At 46.1% G+C, this 20,364-nt stretch overlaps 1 protein-coding gene across 1 annotated transcript in view; it reads left to right on the top strand.

Moving 5' to 3' along the window:
- OXSR1 (oxidative stress responsive kinase 1) overlaps positions 1-13,232 on the top strand; it is a 91,288-nt gene extending 78,056 nt beyond the window's left edge. Inside the window, exons 14-18 of the mRNA XM_066350697.1 lie at positions 2,033-2,106; positions 5,418-5,470; positions 8,440-8,508; positions 9,693-9,757; positions 10,566-13,232. Of these exons, the coding sequence (XP_066206794.1) occupies positions 2,033-2,106; positions 5,418-5,470; positions 8,440-8,508; positions 9,693-9,757; positions 10,566-10,640 (336 nt within the window). The 3' untranslated portion in view covers positions 10,641-13,232. The remainder of the gene's footprint in view (positions 1-2,032; positions 2,107-5,417; positions 5,471-8,439; positions 8,509-9,692; positions 9,758-10,565) is intronic.
- Positions 13,233-20,364: the final 7,132 nt, after the last annotated feature.

Here is a 20,364-nt window from a genome sequence, read left to right as displayed (position 1 = left end):
CTTCGCGACTGGTCTTCCACGACGCTGTAGAGCAGGGGTCCCCAAACTTTTTTCACAGGGGGCCAGTTCACTGTCCCTCAGACCGTTGGAGGGCCAGACTATAAAAAAACTATGAACAAATCCCTATGCACACTGCACATATCTTATTTTAAAGTAAAAAAACAAAACGGGAACAAATACAGTATTTAAAATAAAGAACAAGTAAATTTAAATCAACAAACTGACCAGTATTTCAATGGGAACTATGCTCCTCTCACTGACCACCAATGAAAGAGGTGCCCCTTCCGGAAGTACGGCGGGGGCCGGATAAGTGGCCTCAGGGGGCCGCAGTTTGGGGACCCCTGCTGTAGAGCGTGGAGGGATGTGGGACATGACCCAGTGTATAAGGTTGATGTCTTGGGAGATTTTGAAACAAGTTAGAATTCTTTTTTCACACTGTTAAATGTATGCAGATAAGAGAGTTTTATAAGGATCATACAGGTTTCTAAGCAAAAAATAACAATAAGTTAACAATGGAAACATTTCAAACATCAAAAATCTGGGAGTTAATTTATTGTCAGCTTTTTATTAGATTATTATTCTGTTGACTTCATAAGGCAGCTGACAGTTACGTTGACACTAGGAAGTTCGTTACCTGTTCTCTTTTGCTCACTTGCATTTGTGTTATTTATTGATACTGTCTCCCATTCATGATTTTCCTGTGTTACTCTTTTAAAGATACTTGTCAATTTTGTGAGGGTTGCTCATATTAAAATGAGATATGAGAATCTGTAAATCCATGTGATCAGGCGCACAGAAGCTTCTGAAAGCAGCTGAGGGAGTGAGGGCCCCACGGTGCCCCCGGGCACTGCGGCTCCCACTGCTTCCTCAAGAAACCCGAGACCCTGCGCAGCGTGGGACCTCTGCTCCAGGGTTAGAGGAAGGGTTTACGTGTCTAGGTATTTGTTCAGTATTAGAGGCTTCATTTTTTTCTAACTTTTAAAAAATTTTTATTTTGTAGAGAGAGAGGGGAGGGACAGACTGAGAGGAAGGAAGAGAGATGAGAAGCATCAACTCATAGTTGCGCAACAGCACTTTAGTTGTTCATTGATTACTTTTTCACATGTGCCTTGACCACGGTGCTCTGGCCAAGCCAGTGACCCCTTGCTCAAGCCATCGACCTTTGGACTCAAGCCAGCGACCATGAGGTCATGCCTGTGATCTCACACTCAAGCCATTGACCCCGCACTCAAACTGGTGAGCCCTGTGCTCAAGCCTGTTACCTCGGGGTTTTGAACCTGGGTCTTCAGCATCCCAGGCCGACACTCTATCCACTGGTCGGGCTTTTCTAACATTTTATATGGAAAGAACTAAAAATGGGAGTTGTGATTTTTTCTTTTACGCCCCAGTGGTGGTCTGCCTTTGGAGACCCCTGAGCACTTCCAGTTCGTCATGGTGCTAGCTTCCTGTCACCTTTTCATCACCCAAGCTGTCCATTTCTGCCACCATGTGAGAAAAGATAAGGTTGTCTTATGAGGACTGATGCCAAGATCAGATTCATTTTATAAACAACTTAAATAGAATGTATATCATCCAGTAAGCAAGAGATGGCTGTCCGATTCAGAAAGGATTAGTTTAGCCGTTCTGTAAGACCTGGAGCCTCCAGGGTGGGTGGCTTTCCGATGGGGCCAGTTTAGACCCTACCTATGTGTCGTCCTAGGATACATGGGCAAATTTTTTAAAGGGAAGGACCCAGCATTGTGGTTTTCACCCTTGCCGAGAGAAATACAGATCTGAAAACGTGCAAACTTTAACTGTGGCCATGTGCAGTTTCATGTGGATTTGGGGTTATCTTTCCAATCATGTGTGACTCAGGCGAGCCTTCAGCTCTTGCTGCTCCCTGGAGTGCAAATCCTCCCACCCAAGGGCCTGGGATGGCCTCACCTGGAGAAGGAGAAAATGCTGCAAGTGGACAGTTCCTGTGCAGACGACCAGCGGTCACCCCCGTGCCTGATGGTCTCGGCACTGACTTTCCGCCTTTCACTGTGTTTAGGCTCAGTCTTCAGGAGGTTCAGGAGCAGCTTCACAAGAAACCAGGATCCCCATCAGCCTCGTACTAAGATTAAGGTAAGTAGACAGCTTTGTTCTGGTTGTTTTCTGATACTCTGCACATGCTGTTTTCTCTTCGAAAGTGACTCCTTGTTCTGTACCTGAGCTGTCTGTGCCTGAGAGGAGCCGGATGGGATCGTGTGCTGTTTGTCTGCAGGTGTAGTATTTCCCTCAGAAATAGTAGCAAGCGAGGCCCTGATGTCAGCAGGCCAACTGGTACATTCTTTTAGTTGTTTCTCCATTAATAGTGACAAATTTGTGCTTTTGCGATATAGATAGTGTAGGTTAGGAATACGGTCTTTAAATGAGGAACAGCTTCTAAGGGAGCAGCATGAAGTTGGCTTATATGAAAATTAGTCTTGTGATTGTAACCATATAAATATCCTGGACTCTGGCCCTGGCCGGTTGGCTCAGTGGTAGAGTGTCAGCCTGGCGTGCAGGAGTCCCGGGTTCGATTTCTGGCCAGGGCACACAGGAGAGGTGCCTATCTGCTTTTCCACCCCTCCCCCTCTCCTTCCTCTCTGTCTCTCTCTTCCCCTCCCGCAGCCAAGGCTCCATTGGAGCAAAGTTGGCCTGGGCACTGAGGATGGCTCTGTGGCCTCTGCCTCAGGTGCTAGAATGGCTCTGGTTGCAACAGAGCTTCGCCCCAGATGGACAGAGCATCGCCCCCCTGGTGGACATGCCGGGTGGATCCCGGTTGGGCGCATGCAGGAGTCTGACTGCCTCCCTGTTTCCAACTTCAGAAAAATACAAAATATATATATATATATATCCTGGACTCTGAGATCAGCTAACCCAAGAGTGGAGTGCTTTCTGACTATGATAGATTGAATGAAGGCCTTGTTCTTAACAATGAAAGGGGAGACCTCTAAGCATGTATTTGGTCTGTTTCTTTATTTTATTCATTTTAAAGAGGAGAGGGAGAGACAGAGAGAGAGAGAGAGAGAGAGGAGAGACAGAGAGAGAGAGAAGGGGGAGGAGCTGGAAGCATCAACTCCCATATGTGCCTTGACCAGGCAAGCCCAGGGTTTCGAACCGGTGACCTCAGCATTTCTAGGTCGACGCTTTATCCACTGCGCCACCACAGGTCAGGCCTGTTTCTTTATTTTAAAGCAAGTGCTCTAAGCTGATGCTTCTGGGTGGCCATGACAGATTGCTCAGAGGAAGCGCCATAGGTAGTCTGTTCACGTTAAACCTCCCTCTCTTTGCAGGCAGTTGGATTAGGATTCCAGAGCATTCTTACCAGGATAGTCAAGAGTTCTACTAAATTACATTGACTGTTCCTCCTTCCACCTATGAATTCCTAGTCATCTTCTCAGTCTGACACTGATTAGAAGTAGAGAGGTAGCAAGAGCTGTTTTGAGAATGTTTTGTTTTTACCACTAGGAGCAATGAAGTAGGCCACAGATGTGAAGGAAGCAGATTTGGTTCCTTTCCTTCATAGAAGTCTGCTCACTACACCTTGTCTCATCTCAAACAGTTCTGAATTAATAGAATGTTGTAGTAATCTCATCCTACTTACATTGTACATAAAGAAAACCACTTATCTCTTTTTGAAAATGTTTTGATGTCTTATAGCAGTCAGTAGTTACAGCAGTCAGTAGGTATAGCAGTCAGTAGTTACAGCAGTCAGTAGGTATAGCAGTCAGTAGTTACAGCAGTCAGTAGGTATAGCAGTCAGTAGGTATAGCAGTCAGTAGACAGTACAGGAATCCTCTTTGACTTGTGCTTCAGGAAGAGACTTATAATTGATGTGGTCAGCTTTTTAAGAGGGTGGTTTTTTTCTTTTTTCTTTTTTTAGTGTTTGCTTTATTGAGTTTTGGGAGGAGGAAGGGGGAGAGAAAGAGACAGAGAGAGAGAGAGAGACAGGAACATCAGTCTGTTCCTATATGTGCCCTGACCAGGGATCAAACCGGCAACCTCTACACTTGGGGGGATGCTCTGGCCAACCAAGCTATCCAGCCAGGGCGAGAGGGTGGTTTCTTAATGGACTATGTTGCAGTCCTATGTATAGAGGGCGAGGCTTGACTCTTACTGTCAGTGATGAAGACTTTGAAGTTAAAAGAGTAGAATAGATTTAGGCCAAATAGTATATTGTCTTTAAAGGTATTTGTGCTTGGCAAGTCAGTTAAATCAGTAAAGTGATGCCTGACATTTTATCTCAATTTCAATGAGCTTCGGGAACAAATAGATTGAACAATTAGGTAGCTAGCAGACTATCTATAGCATTCTTAGCTATTGTGGAAGTATACCAAGAAAGCAGAAAACGAAATACTTCACTTGATAATTGAGTCTAGATTGGAAGTTGATTTGAGTTATTTACTAGCATAGCTAAAAACAAAGTTCAGGTAGTGTACATGCAGAAGTGTAAGTCTGTAGATACACAAATGTGCAGAGAAAGCAGTGCAAGGGACAGAATCAGTGGGGGCAGATTGTTTTGGAAATGGGAAGCTGTATTTTAAGCTCAATTTCAGGAACATCCTCAGGTATTTGTCAGATAGACCTAAGCCCTCTGCATTGCTTAGATAAAATGGATTTGGGTCCTCAGTGATCAGATATGTGTGCCGTTAGACATAATGTTCTGATTTCTCCACCTTCAACCAGAGCCTCCAGGGAGCCTGGTTAATCTTGGTGCATGGTGTGTGTGGTGAGTGAGTGCTGTCATTGTCCTCACCAGTCACATGTGTGAGTGTATGGAGTCATGTATTAACTCTGCCTATATGGGCCCAATTGTTTTTCTGTCTTCTCAGACTGCCCAGATCCTACCTATCCATTATTTCCAATCTAAAAACTACTTCTAAAGTTTTTTCTTATCCCATTAGGATCAATCATATGATCTATTGGAACAAACCAGTCATTTTATTTATTTTTTGTATTTTTCTGAAGTGAGAAACAGAGAGACAGAGAGGCAGACTGCTTGTGCCCAACCGGGATCCACCCAGCATGCCCACTAGGGGACAATGCTTTGCTCATCTGGGTCTTTGCTCCAATGCAACCGGAGCCATTCTAGCGCCTGAGGTGGAGGCCATGGAGCTGTCCTCAGCGCCTGGGCCAATTTGGCTCCAGTGGAGCCTTGGCTGTGGGAAGGGGAAGAGAGAGATAGAGAGAAAGGAGAGGGGGAAGGGTAGAGAAGCAGATGGGTGCTTCTCCTGTGTGCCCTGGCCAGGAATTGAACCTGGGACTTATACACACCAGGCCAACACTCTACCGCTGAGCCAACCGCCAGGGCCACAATCCTTCTTGAGGTACAGCTTTCCTGATATATGTTGGCAGAGTCTTGTGCGTAAATTCAGAAACTGACTTCACACATTCTGGTTTTTTTCCCATAGGAATTCCAAGAAAGAACTAAATGATATTCGATTTGAATTTACTCCTGGAAGAGGTGAGTTATCAAAAACATTGGAAACAAAATAACTTCTGATTTGTTTAGTGAAATGTGTTAAGTTTTCATCCTTGAGATAGATATATTTTACTATGTTAAAGGATGATAAAAATATCCCTGATTCAAAGAATTTTTAGGGGCATGTGAATAAAATTAAAATGTAATTTATTTACTACTGACTTCATTGAGAAAACCTAGTACAGTTGACCTGTGGACAGCATGAGTTTGAACTCCGTAGGTCCACTTATACACGGGGGTTTTTTTGTTTGTTTTTTTGGGTTTTTTTTTTACAGAGACAGAGAGAGGGATAGACAGGGACAGACAGACAGGAACAGAGAGATGAGAAGCATCAATCATTAGTTTTTCGTTGCGCATTGCAACACCTTACTTGTTTATTGATTGCTTTCTCATATGTGCCTTGACTGTGGGCCTTCAGCAGACCATGTAACCCCTTGCTCGAGCCAGCAACCTTGGGCTCAAGCTGGCGACCTCGGGGTCTCAAACCTGGGTCTTCTGCATCCCAGTCCGACACTTTATCCACTGCGCCACCGCCCAGTCTACACGGGTTTTTTTCAGTAAATACTGTGAATGTATTTTGTCTTCCGATTTTCTTAATAACATTTTCTTTTCTCTACTTTATTATTAGAATACAATATATAACACATAAAACATACAAAATATGCATTACTTGACTGTTATTGGTAAGGCTTCCAGTCAGCAGTAGGCTATTTGTGGTTAAGTGTTGTGGGGAGACCAGAGTTATACACGGATTTTCGACTGCAGCGGCGGTCAGACTCTAACCTACCCACACCCTCCGCATTGTTCAAGGATCAGCTATATTATAGCGACAGTAATTAGAATAGCTCTAATTTTCTGCTTATTGTAGGCCAGGCGTGTGCTCAGATAATGCACATTATCTCATTAAATTCTCAAAACAGACCCCTAAATAAACATTATTATCAACATCGTACGGATGATGAAATCAAGAGAGGTGAAACAGCTTGTTGCAGTTCAAACAGCTGGAAAGCGGTATAGCCGGAATTCAAACCCACACCTGTCATAGTGCGAAGTCCTGCTCTTATCACTGGACTTGGTGTTCTCCCTGACAATAAAGAAGAAACAAGGCACCCAGTCTCCTGTCTCCTGAGGCTGAAACTGAGCCAGTTGTGCATAGTTTCTGGCCGTGAACTTCTCCCTGTTTGTCACTCAGGGTTCAGATTTGGGGAGTGGCCAGCAGCAGACACATACCTACCTGTCCTTGGTGCCATGCTCAATCTTCCTGCTGTCTGGGTCTCATCAGCAACTCTCAGCAGACACATACCTACCTGTCCTTGGTGCCATGCTCAGTCTTCCTGCTGTCTCGGTCTCATCAGCAACTAACTCTCAGCAGACACATACCTACCTGTCCTTGGTGCCATGCTCAGTCTTCCTGCTCTCTGGGTCTCATCAGCAACTAACTATCAGGGAGAGTAGATGCAGATGTACAGAGGTGTGTTCACCTTACTTTTTGTTTGTTTGTTTGTTTTTTTGTATTTTTCTGAAGCTGGAAACTGGGAGGCAGTCAGACAGACTCCCACATGCGCCCAACTGGGATCCACCCGGCATGCCCACCAGGGGGTGATGCTCTGCCCATCCGGGGCGTCGCTCTGTTGTGACCAGAGCCACTCTAGCACCTGAGGCAGAGGCCATGGAGCCATCCTCAGCACCCAGGTCATCTTTGCTCCAATGGAGCCTCGGCTGCAGGAGGGGAAGAGAGAGACAGAGAGGAAGGAGAGGGGGAGGGGTGGAGAAGCAGATGGGTGCTTCTCCTGTGTGCCCTGGCCGGGAATCGAACCTGGGACTCCTGCACGCCAGGCCGACACTCTACCACTGAGCCAACCAGCCAGGGCTCACCTTATTTTTTAAAAACCAGGCAGAGTCACATATTCAAGAATTAATTCAAATCACTGGTTGTCTGCACAAGTGTGCACACCCCTTCCTGAGGTCCTCCCGTTCCCTCTTTGAGGCTCCTCGGTAGGGGCAGCACTGAGTCAGTTGCAGGCGAGATTAATTGGGGATACTCTCTTTTTTTTTTTTTTTTTCACAGAGACAGACAGACAGTAACGGAAAGAGATGAGAAGCATCAGTCACTAGTTTTTTGTTGCAACACCTTAGTTGTTCACTGATTGCTTTCTCAAAAGTGCCTTGACCGTGGGCCTTCAGCAGACCAAGTAACCCCTTGCTCAAGCCAGCGACCTTGGGTCCAGGCTGGTGAGCTTTTTGCTCAAACCAGATGAGCCCGCGCTCACACTGGCAACTTCAAGGTCTCAAACCTGCGTCCTCCGCATTCCAGTCCGACGCTCTATCCACTGCGCCACTGCCTGGTCAGGCTGGAGATACTCTCTCTTCATCCTTTTAGTTTCTCTTTACACCCATTGTTCAGATTATACCACTCAAAATAATTAGATATAAAGAAAAGCTCATCATAATAAAAAGTGATTTTAGCAAAAAACTTGGGGTATGATCCCCCAAAACAAGAGATATCCTTTTGGTTTTTCAAAATTTAATTGAGAAAAAAATATCATGGTTTTATTTGCCCTGGAGACGTTGCAGACGCGTCGTCTTGTCTCAGCTCATCGGGCTCTGGTCCAGGGCTGCCCTCGGATGGGAGTTTCCACTGCAGAATCCCTGCTGGGTGCTCTCCCAGCAAAGGCCTGAAACCCACCCAAGTGACACCATTATTTAGAAAGTTACTTGTACATTGAGCTGATCGTTGCTGTCTGGGTGTGTCACCTTGCCCTGTAGCTGATCTGTGAGAATCCCTCACTTGAGGTAATCTTAGTGGTTGGAAAACTTTGTGTGAGAGGAAGATCCCCCCACCTATTGGTTCTGTAGATTTAGCAGCTAAAGTCTGGCAGTGCGGACACCTGTGCTGAGAGCTAGCGTGCTGTGCACGCGCAAGAAATGGAGTGCCTTCTTTGTTCTTGCAGATACAGCGGAGGGTGTCTCTCAGGAGCTGATTTCTGCGGGCCTGGTCGATGGGAGGGATTTAGTCATAGGTAAGTCATTCTTTGCCCCTGTGTGTCTGTCTCTGCACTTAGGACCAAGAGAGCCAGACTTTCATTGCATTGAGCATGCCAGTGGTTCTTGGGATGATTCTTGGCTTGGCTGAAATGACTCATTGGGGACAGTTTCTTACAAAAAAGAAAATGTCACTTCTGAATGTGCTTTGTGACCTCCAGTGGTAGTGAAAGCCTACCCAGGTCTCTGGGAGACTCCAGTAGAAGTGAGGACAAAAGTCACAAGGTAAAGTAAGCTTGGCCATGTCTAATCCATTTTGGAGGATGAACTCTACCCTGTGGAGCTAAGAGATAGGCAAAAAATTCTTTAGAGATACAGTCCTAGAAAAAGCAGGAAGTAAGAAAAGGCACAGTCTGGCCATAGGGACATATTCTTTTTTTTTTTTTTTTTTTAATTTATTAATTAATTTATTTATTTACAGAGACAGAGCGAGTCAGAGAGAGGGATAGACAGATAGGAACGGAGAGATGAGAAGCATCAATCAGTTTTTCGTTGCGCGTTGTGACTTCTTAGTTGTTCATTGATTGCTTTCGCATATGTGCCTTGACCGCGGGCCTTCAGCAGACCGAGTAACCCCTTGCTGGAGCCAGCGACCCTGGGTCCAGGCTGGTGAGCTTTTTGCTCAAGCCAGATGAGCCCGCGCTCAAGCTGGCGACCTCGGAGTCTTGAACCTGGGTCCTTCCACATCCCAGTCCAGTGCTCTATCCACTGCGTCACCACCTGGTCAGGCAGGGGACATATTCTTAAAGACCAATGTCTAGGGCAAGTCAGTAAAGATTCAGAGTACTAGTTTAGGCTTTGTGGGTCATATCCAGTCTTCATTGTTTTTAAGTCATTCTGAGCTCGCAGACAGAACAGAAATAGGCCACAGGCCCTGGTTTGCCAACTCTCTGGTCAGAAAGTGGCAAATCATGCCTCTTTCACCTGAGTGTCTTTCCTAAGTTAATACAGCATCTTAAGGCTCATTTGACCATGATTCGAGATTTATTTGTGCTACTTGGGAGTTGAATGTAAAAGATACTTTAACTTGGCAGTGACTTAACTTTCTGCTTCTATTTTAATTGTACATAGAAGATTCTAAACTACCATTGAACTGCTTAAAATATGGTTGAAAGTGGATTTACTAAGCTTCTCATTACTTTCTCTGTTTGTGTGATTACAGTGGCAGCTAATTTGCAGAAAATTGTGGAAGAACCTCAGTCAAATCGATCTGTCACTTTCAAACTGGTACTCATCCCTTCCTCATTAAACCATCTCCCTTTTTCCAGCCAGCCGCCCTGTAGACCAGCTTCCACAGCCTCCGGGGGATGAGAACTGTAAAATACCGGGACCTGTGTTCACGTCACTGCCTCCGCAAGGCCCTGGGCGGAGTCTCCCTCCGAGGGGGCTCCCTTCTTCTGCCCCTCCCAGGAAGCCTCCTGGCCCAGGCCCTGACTGTCCTCAGTAGAGATTGTGAGGCAGTTTGACTCCGGACACATGCCCATCCCCCATCCTTTCTGGAAGAGACCCTGTCTCCTGCCTCCTGTTTCTATCTCAGGGACCTGTCCCCCACTGCCTGCCTTCCCACAGTCCCCATATCAGTTTTTTTGTTTGTTTTTTTTTTTCTTTTTTCTGAAGCTGGAAACAGGGAGAGACAGTCAGACAGACTCCCGCATGTGCCCGACTGGGATCCACCCGGCACGCCCACCAGGGGGCGACGCTCTGCCCCTCTGGGGCGTTGCTTTGCTGCGACCAGAGCCACTCTAGCGCCTGGGGCAGAGGCCAAGAAGCCATCCCCAGTGCCCGGGCCATCTTTGCTCCAATGGAGCCTCGCTGCGGGAGGGGAAGAGAGAGACAGAGGAAGGAGAGGGGGAGGGGTGGAGAAGCAGATGGGCACTTCTCCTGTGTGCCCTGGCTGGGAATCGAACCCGGGACTTCTGCATGCCAGGCCAACGCTCTACCACTGAGCCAACCTGCTAGGGCCCCATATCAGTTTTAATTGTCACCTGCCATCTGTTTAGAAGTAGCCACAGCTTCTCATTTTGTTGTTCCATAGGCATCTGGTGTCGAAGGCTCGGATATTCCCGATGACAATAAACTCATCGGATTTGCGCAGCTCAGCATCAGCTAAACCCAGCCCTGGACGAGGAGGTCTCAGGAGAGCCCACACATGCGCATCTCTGTCGCTTCCGTTGGCCTAACCCACTACTGCCAAAGAACCCAGCAGCAACCTCCCAGATAGGAGCTTTAGGACTCTCTCTTTATGTTCTCCTGCCTCCATCCCCCCTTTCCCACAGGGAGAGGAAAGTTAGGTCACCTGTGGCCAGCATCCCTTTAAAGAATTCCTTCGGAAACGTACTGCCCACGCCCAGTCTCCCTCCGTCTGAGGAGTGGCCCGTGCGCCCCAGCCCAGAAGGGACAGCCTTCAGCTCACCTTGCCTTACTCCAGCGATGGCGCCGGCTGGGAAGTAGCAGCTGCACTGGGCCTCCCGGGCCGCCCGTTTGCCCGCACCCGCCAGGCTCTGGGCATCGTGGGATATCCCTGTACCCCACTGAAGTAGCCATGAACAATGGACTGTTCAGCTGGAGCCCAGAGAATTTAATTTAGGGATTTTTTTTTGTATCTGGTGTGTATTCTAGCAGCCTTTGTTAGGGAAAAGCACAGTCTCGGGCGGAGGCGGCCGAAACTGTCTTTTAGTTTTGTTCGTGCTGTTTCTAAGCATTTTGTGGAAGCTGCTCTCAGGCCCCCTCTTCACTGCTCCCTCCAGAAAGGGAAGCGAGCCTTAACTTCAGCTGGTGCAGGACGTCGGACTAGTCCACCTTCGGCCATCGGATCCTTCACCGGGGAGCTTGGAACACATCAAGTCTTGGCTTGAAAAAGTGAATTTTCCCAGCAGTGGTTTTTGGACAGAAAAATCATAACTCATATCATTGTGGAAGTTAATTTATTTTCAGAATTTAAAAAGTTAAGTTGAAGAAAAACTACTCCTCACGCCTCCTGTGAAAATCAGTTTGCCTGGCCTCGGAGTCATGGGGAGGCAGACAGAGGCTGAGATTTCTACAGCAATATGGAGCCTCGTGCTGGCCGGAGAGGCCCCCTCTGCGCCCCCTGCACTCACCCTCTGGGGCGCTCTGAACCCGACCGCCACGGAAACGGAAACCACATGTGCCGTGACTTAGGATTTCTGAGTAGACAGTATTCATTTGATTTTCTACAGAAATAATATAAATTATTCTTTAGGTTTTAAAAAAAAGAGCACTCATAATGCAATATGTGAATAATCAGTGGGGTTAATTTTTTTTTCCTACTGTTTCACAGCCGGCCTTTGTCTAACTGCAAAAAGCCCTCACTTTGTATAGGAAAGGGGCCCTCAATCTGGCCTTAAAGACACACAGACAGGGTTGTTGGCCCCTGGAAGTGGGAAGAGCCACCTCTCCCCAAGTGGCTTCAGTCCTTTCCGCATTGTTGGTCTGTGAGTAACAAGGTCGCTTCGCCTGATTCCCTCTTGGCGCATCTCTGGAAGTTTCCCCCACGGTTGACTTGTCGCAGTTCTTGTTTCATCCTGAGCTTGTCGTTTGAGTCACGAGCTTTCTTCACCTAGAGCTTTCTTCACCTACCGGGGTACAAAGGCATGTTGGGAAGGGGGCGGATGTTGGGAGCAGGTGAGAGGATGAGGTTGAGACGGGCTTTGGGAAGAAAGGGGACTAGAGGATCAGACACCAAAGCCCTTGGTCCCAGCGGGACTGGTAATCGGAGGGAGCCTGCCCAGTCGGGACGGAAGGAAGAGGTTGATTGGCTTGTTGGAAAGAAGATTTAGCTTTTCCTTTTTCTTTGTTTTCTGTTTGTTTGTTTGTTTGTTTTTGAAAGTGGGTAGCGGGAATGAGGACAGGGAAGTAGGAATACGTTTGAAAAAGAGGTAGTGTCTCTGGCACAAGACTAGTGGCTTACCATATATAGTCTGTGTTTTGGTGTCAAATAAGCCCATCATAGTTACTTGTTTATGAATCCAGGGGGCGTGGCATCACTGCTCTGGCTTTCTGTTTGGAGGTGATCCGCAGCCCAGGCGGGGGTTAAGCAGCCGCCCACCATCGGGCCAGTTTCTCCAGCCAGCCATCACCTGTGAACCGCAGAGGGATGGCCGTGACAGTGGGAGTGGGCTGGGGCTCTCTCCTTCCTTTCAGTTCATTTCTTGCCCTGCTGGGAATTAGGAGGCAGTCACCGAGCCCTAGGACTGTGTTCTTTCTTCTGCATGATGTACGGTGGACTCTTTGCTGACTTGCGCAGTGATGCTGATAAAATTAAGTGAACAGAAACTTCCCAGGTGGGACAGCACGTGACCTAGTGAGACCTCGCTCCTTTTCAGGAGTGGTGGGTGTTCAGGGCCCACCTCTGTCCTGAGATTTCCAGGATTCCCTGGTCCCTGGGGTAGGGACTGATTTTAGCACAAAGGAACACGTGCCAATGCTGTTTGTGAAATGTATGGTCTTTCCGAATGACTATTGGATTTGTTTGGGTTTTTGCTTAAGTTTTGAACCAAATCCTAGAGCCAGCTGATACTATTTAATAATCTGGAGTATAGAATAATGGTGAATCAATAAATAGAGGTTCTCCTTTTGATGTATGCTAGATTACGGAAGATGTAAAATATTTGACCCCCCTTTCTTTGACTTTGTATTTTGCTGCATGTTTCCTTCATTTTTAATCAATAAAGAATAAATTGTCTGTGGTGGTGTAAGGAATCTTTACTTCAGCAGCCAGGAGTGGGCCAGGGAGTCACCACTAACTTTAATTTTTCATGCAAATACAGAAAAGCCAACTTGCACATAAACTAAAAAAAAAAAAAGGTTTGTATTGATCTACAAATTAGAGCAGTTTAAACTCTTTGTACAGATGGGGGACAGATCCCAAAAGGGGAGAGAGGGGATCTGCCCAAGGAATTGGACTAGTTGGGATAAAGAACTTCTGGACGAGTCTTCTCTGGTTCTGCTGGTGGACTGGGCAGGGGCAAGGTGTTCATCCCGAGCTCTCGGGCGTTCCTTTTGGAAGAAGCTCAGAGCAGGGCTGAATTTGTCTCCACTTGGCTTTGATACACAACGGTGGGGTTTCATGGAAGATTCTAGGCCCCTCTCTATTCCTCCACCTCCTAGATAAGTAATCTCTGACCCATAATTCCTTCCCAGCAAAGGTGGCCTTTGACCAATGATTGGACTGCTTGTGGGTCTTGGTAATTCAGAGCTTGAGCCCTGGAGCCTGGGAATTGGCATTATCAGATCTGATTGGATTTGCTTTGAAGATAAGCAGATCATAAAAGTGGACTCTGACTATTGTGGGACAGAGGAGGTGCTGGTGATTCAAGGGGCCGTGGTGTGTGGGGGATGGGGACACAGCAAGCGTGAAGAGCACCTCCCCACTTGCCTGTTCTCTGAGATCAGGTCTTGTCGAGAGGCCTGATCCCCTAGCTCTGCAAGGCTCAGTGCAAGAGTTCAGGGTGCCTTCTTTGAGTCAGCTCATTGACCCCTGTAGTTTTTAGAGCAGTTTTAGTGTCAGAGAAATAGAGCGGGAAGTACACAGAGTTTCTGTATACCCCCTGCATCCACGTGCACAGACCTCCCCACTGTCAGCATCCCGCACCAGAGTAGTACGTTTGACAGTTGGTGAACCTACGTTGAAAGTCATTATAACTCGAAGTTCATAGTTTACATTCAGGTTCACGCTTCCTATGGTGCATTCTGTGGGTTTGGATAAATGTATAATTACATTATTTACCCTGACAGTTTCGCACATGGTAGTTTTACTGCCCTAAAATCCTGTGTGTTCTGCCTGTTCATTCCTCCCTGCCCTCCAGTTTCTGGTAACTGCTGATCTTTTTACTGTCCATACTTGTGCCTTTTCCAGAACGTCATGTAGTTAGAATGATATCATAGACAGTCGTCCCTTGCCATTATCACGGTTCACTTTTCGCAGTCTCACTGTGTCGCAGATTTTTAAATTGTATATATCTAACTTTGTATAGTGGATTTTTCATTATATCGCGGCATTTTACAGAATATAGGTATTTTTATATATTTATTTAATTATTTTTGCAGTAAAATAAGCATTTTCTAGCCTAAAAAATTGAAAATATTTAAAAATATAAAAAATGTTAATTAAAATGTATTAAAAGAATACTACTATATATATTCACTGGTGAGTACCCATGTAGAATTTTATATGCTGTTAAAGTTACATAGGTTTAAGAGCGTAGAAAGTGTTTATAAGAGTGTGGCAAAGGTGAAGAACAGTGTGGGAAAGGTTTATAGGAGTGTGGGAAAGGTTTATAAGAGTGTGGGAGGGTTTATAAAGCCTTAAAATATATATAAATAATGAAATAAATATAAGGTCACTACTTTGCAGATTTTCCCCTATTACGAGGGGCTCTGGAACCAAACCCCCATGACAGATGAGGGACCGCTGTATAGCCCAGGGGGTCCCCAAACTTTTTACACAGTGGGCCAGTTCACTGTCCCTCAGACCGTTGAAGGGCCGGACTATAAAAAAAAACTATGAACAAATCCCTATGCACACTGCACAGATCTTATTTTAAAGTAAAAAAAACAAAACAGAAACAAATACAATATTTAAAATAAAGAACAAATAAATTTAAATCAACAAACTGACCAGTATTTCAATGGGAACTATGGGCCTGCTTTTGGCTAATGAGATGGTCAATGTGCTCCTCTCACTGACCACCAATGAAAGAGGTGCCCCTTCCGGAAGTGCGGTGGAGGCCAGATAAATGGCCCCAGGGGGCCTCATGCGGCCCATGGGCCGTAGTTTGGGGACCCCTGGTATAGCCTTTTCAGAATGGCTTGCTTTTTTTTTTTAAGTGAGAAGAGGGAAGATAGACTCCCACATGTGCCCCAACCAGAATCTACCCGGCAACCCCTGTCTGGAGCCAATGCTCAGATCAGCTGAGCTATCTCAGTACCCGCCGCTGACGCTTGGACCAGTCGAGCCATTGGCTGCCAGAGGGGAAGAGAAAGAGAAGTGTGGGGGGGAGAAGCAGACGATCACTTCTCCTGTATGCCCTGCCTGACCAGGATCAAACCTGGGATGTCCACATGCTGGGCGACATTCAATCCACTAAACCAATCGCCCAGGGCCCAGAATGGCTTTTTTAATTTAGTCATATGCATTGAAGATTTCTCCATGTCTTTTCATGGCTTGACAGCCCATTTCTTTTTAGCGCTGAATAATGTGCCATGTCTCGATGTGGCAGTTTATTAATCTGTTCACCTACTGGTTACTTCTAGGTTTTGGGCAGTTAGGGATAAAACTGCAGTAAACATTCGTTTTGTGTGGATATGAATTTTCAACTCCTGTGGGTAAATACTAAGGGGTCCAATTGTGGACAGTGTGGTGATTGTATGTCTAGCTGTCTTCCCAAGTGGCTGTGCCATTTTGGCTTCTCTCTGGTGAGTGAGAGTTCCCAATTGCTTCACATCCTCGCCAGCATCTGGGATTGTCAGTGTTTTAGATTTTGGCTCTCCCGACAGATATGTAGTGGTATCATGTTTTAATTTGCAATTCCCTTATTCAGGACATGATCTTGAGGGTCTCTTCATATGCTTATTTGCTACCTGAATATATTATTTTGCTGAGGCGTCTGTTAAGGTCCTAATCCCGTTTTTAAGCAGGTTGGGTTGTTGTTTATTGTTCACTTTTAAGAGTTCTTTGTATAGTTTGGATAACAGTTCCGTATCAGATACTTCTTTTGCAAATACATCTTTTTCCAGTCTGTGGCATATCTTCTTCTTCTCCTAACAGTGTTTTGTGTAGAGCTGAAGGGTTTAATTTTAAAGAAGTCCAGCTTATCAATTATTGCTTTCGTGGATCATGCCTTGGATGTTACAGCTAAAGAGGTATTACCAAACCCAGCATTATCTAGATTTTTGCCTATATTATCTTCTACAAGTTGTATAGTTTTGCAGATTTACATTGTGGTTCGTGATCCATTTTGAGCTAATTTTTGTAAGAGTATAAGGGCTGAGTTTAGTTTTTTTTTTTTTTTGTTTTGTTTTTGCCTGTGGATGTCCAGTTGTTTCAATTCCATTTATTGAAAAGACTGGCTTTGCTCCATTTTATTGCCTTTGCTCTTTTATCAAAGATCAGTTGAGGCCCTGGCCAGTTGGCTCAGTGGTGGAGCATCGGCTTGGCGTGCAGGAGTCCCAGGTTCAATTCCCGGCCAGGGCACACAGGAAAAGCACCCATCTGCTTCTCCACCCCTTCCCCTCTCATTCCTCTCTGTCTCTCTCTTCCCCTCCCGCAGCCAAGGCTCCATTGGAGCAAAGTTTGCCCGGGCGCTGAGATGGCTCTGTGGCCTCTGCCTCAGGCACTTAGAATGGCTCTGATTGCAGCAGAGCGACACCCCAAGATGGGCAGAGCATCGCCCCCTGATGGGCATGCTGGGTGGATCCCAGTCGGGCGCATGCGGGAGTCTGTCTGACTGCCTCCCCGTTTCCAACTTCAGAAAAATACAAAAAAAAAAAAAGATCAGTTGAATCTGTGTGTCTTCCTAGACCACTGTGTTCCATTGGTCTATTTGTCTAGTCTTTTGCTAATACCATATTGTATTGTAGCTTTATAGGAAGTGTTTTGAAATATATTTATTTTAGAGAGAGAGAGGATGGAGAGAGAGAGAGACAGAGACATTGTTCTATTCCTGTATGTGCCCTGACCAGGGATTGAACCCACAACCTTTGTGTGTCAGGACAATACTCTTAACACCAACTGAGTTATCTGGCCAGGACTATAGTTAGTCTTGATGTCAAGAATTGTCAGTCTTCTGACTTTATTCTTCTTCAATATTGTGTTAGCTATTCTAGTTCTTTTGCCTCTCTACATAAACTTGAGAATTAGTTTGTCAATATTCCCAAAATAACTTGCTAGGATTTTGATTGGGATTGTGTTTAATTATTAGATCAAGTTGAGAAGAATTGACATCTTGACAATACTGAGTCTTCCTATCCATGAACATAGAATATCTACCTATTTATTTAGTTCTTTGTTGTTTTCCTTCGTCAGAGTTTTGTAGTTTTCCTTATATAGATCTTGTACACAGTTTGTTCGATTTATTCCAATATTTCATTTTGGGGTGCAAATGTAAATGATATTATTTTTAATTTCAAATTCCACTTGTTTATTGTTAGTAAATAAAAAAGTGATAGTTTTTTGTATTTACCTTATATCCTGCAATACTGCTATAATCACTCATGAGTTCCAAGAATATTAATGCTGATTCTTTTGGGTTTTTCATATGGAAAATCATCATCGGCAAATAGACAGTTTTCTTTTTTCCTTCCCAATCTATATACCTTTTATTTCCTTTTCTTATATTATTGACTTATCTAGGATGTCCAGAATGATGTTGAAAAGTATTGGTGAGAGATGTCGCTGCCTTGTTCCTGAAAAGCTTCTAGTTTCTCACCACTAAGTAGGATGTTAGCTATAGGCTTTTGGTAGACATTCCTTATCAAGTTGAGGAGGTTACCTCTAGTCCTGGTTTGCTGAGAGTTTTTATCATGAATGAGTATTGGGTTTTTGTTAATGCTTTTCTACATTATGGATGAGTTCGTGTGATTTTTTCTTCCTTAGACTGTTGATGTGAAAGATGACATTTCATTTTCAAATGTTGAACTAGCTTTGCATACCTGGGATAAATCCCACTTGGTTGTGATATAAAATTATTTTTATGCATTGTTGGATTCAATTTGCTAGTGTTTAGTTGAGGATTTTCAGCACCCTGTTCTTGAGAGATCCTGCCTGGTGGGGAGTTTGGGATGGGCGTAGCGAGGAAAGGGCTCTCCTTATGCAACATCACGTACCCTTTCCTCTGCTTTCCATGGTCTGCCCTGCCTTGACCTGCTCTGCATGCTGACCAATTAATAGACAGCCAGAGGCTGTGCCAGAGAGTCAGCCAGACACAGGCATACTGTCTCCAGAAGTTCCCTTCACAACCCGGCCTCCTTGTATTCCCTCCAGCCACGTTACTCTGCCTCTCTCTTAAAATGCTTCAAAACTAAAAACAGCCCTGGCCAGTTGGCTCAGTGTTGGAGCATCGGCCGGGCATGTGGATGTCCCAGGTTTAATTCCCAGTCAGGGCACACAGTAGAAGTGACCATCTGCTTCTCTATGCCTCCCCTCTCCCCTTCTTTCTTTCTCTCTCTTTTCCCCTCCTGCAGCCATGGCACTATTGGTTCAAGTGCATCAGCCCAGGTATTGAAGATGGCTCCATGGGGCCTCCACCTCAGGTGCTAAAAATAGCTTGATTGCAAGCATAGTCCCAGATGGGCAGAGCATCGGCACCAGACGAGTTGCCGGGTGGATCCTGGTCGGGGCACATGCAGGAGTCTGTCTCCCTATCTCCCTTCCTCTCACTTGGAGAAGAAGAAAAAAAAATTTAGAACATGAAAAGGCTTTCCTATGCATACACAAGCAAGTATGTGAATGTGTGTGTATATACACATGTGTATTTTCTTCCCTAACATTCTCTTTAATTCGTCATTCTCAAGATCCCATGACTGAACTAAATGCCTTCCAAGACCCGAGTCTTCCTCTACCACGGAAGACTTCTCCCAGGGCTAAAAGAGGAGGGTCTTTATCTTTGGGAAATTCATCTTTGAAGTCCTCCCAGTCCTAGGAGAATCCTGACTCCGGCAGAATTAGGAAGGGAGACATTGTCTTGTGTTCATTTGTTTTTGTATTTTTCTGAAGCTGGAAACGGGGAGAGACAGTCAGACAGACTCCCGCATGCGCCCGACCGGGATCCACCCGGCACGCCCACCAGGGGACGACACTCTGCCCACCAGGGGGCGATGCTCTGCCCCTCCGGGGCGTCGCTCTGTTGCGACCAGAGCCACTCTAGCGCCTGGGGCAGAGGCCAAGGAGCCATCCCCAGCGCCTGCCTGGGCTATCTTTGCTCCATGGAGCCTTGGCTGCGGGAGGGGAAGAGAGAGACAGAGAGGAAGGAGAGGGGGAGGGGTGGAGAAGCAGATGGGTGCCTCTCCTGTGTGCCCTGGCTGGGAATCGAACCCGGGACTTCTGCACGCCAGGCCGACGCTCTACCACTGAGCCAACCAGCCAGGGCCTGTTCATTTGTTATCACTAAGGCAGGCATTGTGCTTGTGGATGATTCCTGATCAGAGGAGAGATCAAAATGCAACTCTTGAGTCCACTGTAATGGCTCTGCAGTCTTGAATTGTCCTTGGTGCCAGAAAGGCGAGGCATTTATGCCCTTGGTGTTTCCTGGCCTTCAAGCTACCCTGGGGTTGACTGGTGTTGCGTCCCATCAGTACCAGGACCCGTGGTAGAAAGATGCGCTCATCAGAGTCAAGAGGCTAGGGTGGTCCTTGCGCAGAGTTAATAGTAAGTATACAGGCTGGGTCATTGCAGCTCCCCTGACTTGTGCTCCCTGGCTTAGTATGGGCTGTTGCTAGATGGGACTCCGCTGTCCCTTCGGGTATCGAAACTACTCTCAGAATTCGGGTTATGTTGTGATGATGGGTTTGAACTGGGGACAAATTGTCTAGATAATGTGTCAGGGGGCAGGGGGAGGGGCTGGGGGTGTGCTGTGTCCTTTATAATGTTTGGTAAAGCTCTGTCCTGTGTGCTGGGCCTGAGGTTGTCTTCGTTCTTGTGATGCCAGTGTTGATCACATAGTCAGTTAAACGCCCGCCAATTCTGCAAGACAGAGCGGACTGTTTGATCATGTCTTTCCTCGACAGGGAGCCGAGATGTGAAGGTGGAGCTGGTTTAAACATTAATGTAGCTGTTACCACAGCCAAGGAGAGCAGGTAACACAGGGCCAAGGGTCAGA

Source organism: Saccopteryx leptura, chromosome 10 (genome assembly GCF_036850995.1).
Source record: "Saccopteryx leptura isolate mSacLep1 chromosome 10, mSacLep1_pri_phased_curated, whole genome shotgun sequence".
Classification (NCBI taxonomy): Eukaryota; Metazoa; Chordata; class Mammalia; order Chiroptera; family Emballonuridae; genus Saccopteryx; species Saccopteryx leptura.
The sequence above is the reverse complement of the archived record's forward strand: the minus strand, read 5'-3'. Positions and strand labels throughout refer to the sequence as shown.